The sequence below is a fragment of the Palaemon carinicauda genome, chromosome 13, assembly GCF_036898095.1.
Source record: "Palaemon carinicauda isolate YSFRI2023 chromosome 13, ASM3689809v2, whole genome shotgun sequence".
In the NCBI taxonomy this organism is placed as follows: Eukaryota; Metazoa; Arthropoda; class Malacostraca; order Decapoda; family Palaemonidae; genus Palaemon; species Palaemon carinicauda.
In genome coordinates this window covers 11,002,239-11,007,238 of record NC_090737.1, presented here as the reverse complement: position 1 = coordinate 11,007,238, position 5,000 = coordinate 11,002,239, and the positions used below count along the sequence as shown (strand labels likewise).

At 33.5% G+C, this 5,000-nt stretch overlaps 1 protein-coding gene across 1 annotated transcript in view; it reads right to left on the bottom strand.

Moving 5' to 3' along the window:
- Positions 1-992: 992 nt before the first annotated feature.
- LOC137652172 (SET and MYND domain-containing protein 4-like) overlaps positions 993-5,000 on the bottom strand; it is a 6,336-nt gene continuing 2,328 nt past the window's right edge. Inside the window, exons 2-5 of the mRNA XM_068385380.1 lie at positions 4,569-5,000; positions 3,963-4,084; positions 2,753-3,232; positions 993-2,315 (exon numbers count right to left, since the gene is read on the bottom strand). The exon at positions 4,569-5,000 is cut by the window's right edge and continues 463 nt beyond it. Coding sequence (XP_068241481.1) covers positions 1,719-2,315; positions 2,753-3,232; positions 3,963-4,084; positions 4,569-5,000 — 1,631 coding nt within the window. The 3' untranslated portion in view covers positions 993-1,718. The remainder of the gene's footprint in view (positions 2,316-2,752; positions 3,233-3,962; positions 4,085-4,568) is intronic.

The following is a 5,000-nucleotide window of genomic DNA, read 5'->3' as shown; positions in this document are numbered from 1 at the left end:
CCACAAGATTGACCAATAAATTTTATCAATATTCATTTAATGCGTTAATGCATTTCTGTAGAAATTTGGTATCAGTCCACAAGATTGCCAAATAAATTTCATCAATATTCATTTAATGCGTTAATGCATTTCTTCTGTAGAAATTTGGTATTAGTCCACAAGATTGACCAATAAATTTTATCAATATTCATTTAATGCGTTAATGCATTTCTTCTGTAGAAATTTGGTATTAGTCCACAAGATTGACCAATAAATTTTATCAATATTCATTTAATGCGTTAATGCATTTCTTCTGTAGAAATTTGGTATTAGTCCACAAGATTGACCAATAAATTTTATCAATATTCATTTAATGCGTTAATGCATTTCTGTAGAAATTTGGTATCAGTCCACAAGATTGCCAAATAAATTTCATCAATATTCATTTAATGCGTTAATGCATTTCTTCTGTAGAAATTTGGTATTAGTCCACAAGATTGACCAATAAATTTTATCAATATTCATTTAAAGAGTTAATGCATTTCAATAAAATTCCCTTCCAAATTATTTCAAGGACTGATAACCTACCAACTAAAAGATATAGCATTGCTTATCAGATTTTATAAAAAAAAATTTCAACTATTAGTTTAAACTAGAGATTAATTTATGGATTTTAGCTCTGTTTCATTCCATTATGAATCTACTTTCTATTTAAAGAAAAATATAAATATTCTTAAGCTTTGTCCGAGGATTACAAAATTAGTCAAGTTACTCCATCACTTACTAGGGTAACCAATGTACTAGTGATGGTCAACTCCTGTCTAATGGAATGCAGCCGATATAACTATCCTGGTTTCGATAGTTTACGATGTGGATGAAACAGTCTTTGGCAAATACTATTAGTAAAAAAAAAAAATAATGCAATATATTTGAAAAAAAAATACATATATACATATTTACATATATATAGTGAATTATATGTAGTTGGGGAAAAAGATCAATAAAACAGTATCGTTGAAGAACTTTTTTAATAAATAAACTAAAGAAACAAAGCTAGATTTAAGACTTACAAGTCAGTCGCTTAAAAATCTTCACAATTAAAAAAATGTCTAAGTCTTAAAATAAATACGTAATAAAAGACAAATCTAAGATCTCCCTTGAATATATTTTCAGAAATTTGTAAAAATATTTGTACTAAAAGCTTATTTCTCTGTTTTATTATTGTATACCAAGGCCGTATTTGCCAAGTTTGAAAGCCTTCATTGTTTCATTATTGTATACCGAGGCCTTATTTGCTAAATTCGAAAGCCTTCATAGTTTCATTATTGTATACCAAGGCCGTATTTGCTAAATTCGAAAGCCTTCATTGGTTCATTATTGTATACCAAGGCCGTATTTGCCAAATTCGAAAGTCTTCATGGTTTCATTGTAAACCAAGGCCTTATTTGCCAAATTCGAAAGCCTTCAGTTTCATTTTTGTATACCAAGGCCTTATTTTCCAAATTCGAAAGCCTGTTTCATTATTGTATACCAAGGCCTTACTTGCTAAATTCGAAAGCCTTCAGTTTCATTTTTGTATACCAAGGCCTTATTTTCCAAATTCGAAAGCCTGTTTCATTATAGTATACCAATGCCATATTTTCTAAATTCGAAAGCCTTCATAGTTTCATTATTGTATACTTAGGCCTTATTTGCTAAATTCGAAAGCCTTCATAGTTTCATTACTGTATACCAGTGCCTTATTTGCCAAGTTCGAAAGCCTTCAACAGCACATTACTGGCATCACAAATAGCCTGGCAAGGAGACTTTATATGCTCGTGTATTGCGTTCATCGCCTTGCACAAATTATCGAAGTCCTCTCCCGTTACAATCCCTTGATTGTTCATCCTCAAACCGATCTTTATCGTTCGGAAGATCGTCGACCAAACGTTATCAATACTATCTTTGACAATCTTGTTATCCTTAGGATTCTTCTCTGGGAAGACCTTCTTCGCTATACACGTGCTGCAAACAGCCGTTCCACCCGCGCCCTTCTTACGACAGCCTAAACATATGAATTCTACTGAAGGGAGATTGTCATACATGGGCCATTCTTCAACACAAGCCTCACATTCGCATTTTATCAAGTAGTCCTCCAGAGCCAGTCGGCGGGATTCCAAAGACTTGTCGTAGAAGTCGGAGATGTAGCTGTCTGTCAGTTCGTCCCCAGCTTTGATGGGCCTCATTGCACGGTGGACAATTGTTCTGCCTAAACTGTAATGCTTGATCGAGGGGTTGCAAGAGTGGTTGAATAGACTCAGAGCTGGAAATATCCCGCCGCCAATAGGTTTCTTGAGCTGAAATTATAAGAAATATTCTTAACTTTTTCTTAACAGCATGTAATAATTTTAACAGAAATTGACCACCTATAGGTTTTTAGAGCTAAAATTATAAGAAAAGAAAAGTTAACTTTAACGGCATGTAATACTTTGATAAAATTTACCATTTATAAGTTTCTCGAGCTAAAATAATAAGGTAAAGGTTAACTTTAACAGCATGTAATACTCTTACAGAAATTGACCACCTATAGGTTTTTCGAGCTAAAAGTTTAAGAAATAAAGGTTAACTTTAACAACATTTAATATGACAAAAATTGATTAATCTTTAATGCATATTCTGACAAAAATTGATTAATCTTTAATGCATATTCTGACAAAAATTGATTAATGTAATGCATATGCTATCACTAAATATTGCAATCAAAGTTATAAGTTGTGAATTTAAGACAAATTACCCTCAAATCCAGTATTTCATAAGGATTGTAGTAAACTTTCAACGCATGAGAAAGCAAAATGGCACCCGTAGTCAAAAGGTCATCTTTCGACGGAGAGAACTTCTTTCCAGGCCTGTGAATGAAGAACCTCCCACATTTTTCCAACAACTTGGTCATTGTAAAAGCTAGCTGGCAGTGTGTAAACAGTAGACCAAAGGGCTGGCGATCCAGGTTGTCGCACAGATTGTATATAGTGTTGTAGGAACTGGAATGATAGATCTCCTGTGAATCGCATCCTCTTTTCGAAGGCGAGTTGTGTTCAGTCATTTTGGCCACGTTATAGAGGCTCTTGATTTTGTGGAAGGTGCAATTCTTGAAGAGAAGGTACATGAGCTGCTTGTTCTGTAGGCCTAGCTTTATCATGGATGGAAGGAGCTTGCACTCTAGCCAGTGTTCTTCCGAAAGGCTCTTGGTCCTGCATTCTGTGCTACAGAACCCGACCTTGAGAAGAAAAGTTTAGCAAACAAACTTACATTTAAGTAGAAGTGGACAAAAACCTAAATAATTAAGATTTTAAGACAATTGAAAGACATTTTTCAAAATTAGGTCTGCTTTCTGTGCTACAGAACCCGACATTGGGGGGGGGGGGAAGAGTTATTTCAACAAACAAGAGTAATATGCAAAATAGAATGGACACTAAATTTGCCCAGTGAAAGATTGAAAATAGACATTACCTAAAGAATTAAACTTTTAAGATAAGTGATACTGAAAATAGACATTACCTAAAGAATTAAAGTTTTATGACAAGTGAAAGACTGAAAATGGACATTACCTAAAGAATTAAAGTTTTGACAAGTGAAAGACTGAAAATGGACATTACCTAAAGAATTAAAGTTTTATGAGAAGTGAAAGACTGAAAATGGACATTACCTAAAGAATTAAACTTTTAAGATAAGTGAAAGACTGAAAATTGACATTACCTAAAGAATTAAAGTTTTATGATAAGTGAAAGACTGAAAATGGACATTACCTAAAGAATTAAACTTTTATGATAAGTGAAAGACTGAAAATGGACATTACCTAAAAAATTAAAATTTTAAGATAAGCGAAAGACTGAAAATAACAGGTTGTCAAGTCAAGCAAAAACTGGTTTTGTAGTTATGAAATATTATTTAGAAGACATTACTAAAATTTTATTTGGAAGACATACCAAAGACTCCAAGGTACTTACGTAGCAGCAACTTGGGCAAGGAATAGGATTGAAACAGTGACGAAGACAATAAGAACAGTAAGTGTCCAGCTCTTCGTTTTTAATGTTAACACAAACAGCTTTTTCTACGCCAATCACTTCCCCTAGGCAAAAATATAGAGTATTAGTGGCCAAATTGAAACATATGCATAAAAACTAATGAGAAAAAAACAAGTTTTTTTAAGTCAAAAGGAATTGAAATAAAATTTCCGTAAAAGCCCAATAAAAAAAAGAAATTAGAGTTAGAAAAAGGTTCTTAAAAAAATAAAAAAAAGGTATATTAAAATTTCCAGAGAGGCCCATTAAAAAAGGTGAAAAATAAATTTAATGCGAAAGTGAATTTCATTAGAATTTCCATAAAAGCCCAATAGGAGGAAAATCTTGGCTAGATAAAAATAGAAAACAAAATTTAATTTAAAGTTTTGTAAATTTTAAAACAGTAACTATTGATACTAAATGGAGTAAACTAAATGGAATTAAAAGCGTTAAATATTAAATTAATACGTATCGAAACTCTGGGAGGAACATTATGAAGAGAATTTGAAAATTTAAAATTGAATTTGTGTAGTATTCAAAGTTGAAGCATACCTGTGTTAATATCCCTAGTAGCAACAATGCCCCTCCCTTTACCAGGGATGGAGGCCACTTTAACAGCAGAGGTGAAATTGGGCGCCTTCTCGTTAGGAGTCACTATTATCGGAGGCTCTAGGTCATCCAAGAATCGATATGGCAAAGTAAGACGTTCGTTTAATTTTTGTGCAAACGTCGTCGGAGTTGAACGCTTTCCCCTGTCCTCTTTGAAGGGAGGAGTTTCAATCCCTGAAATGTTTTCTTCCTCATGTTTCTCTGTTTCTAGAGCAGAGTTGCACTTCTCACGTCTAGCGTTCAACTTAAAGACCAAATGGTCGGGGTAACCAAGCTCCAGAGCAGTTTCTATGTCCACGAGACTCATGTTGTAATACTTCATTTCGTACAAGACAGCCGATCTGTTAGCGTAGGCCATGGCTAGAACAGGGTTGG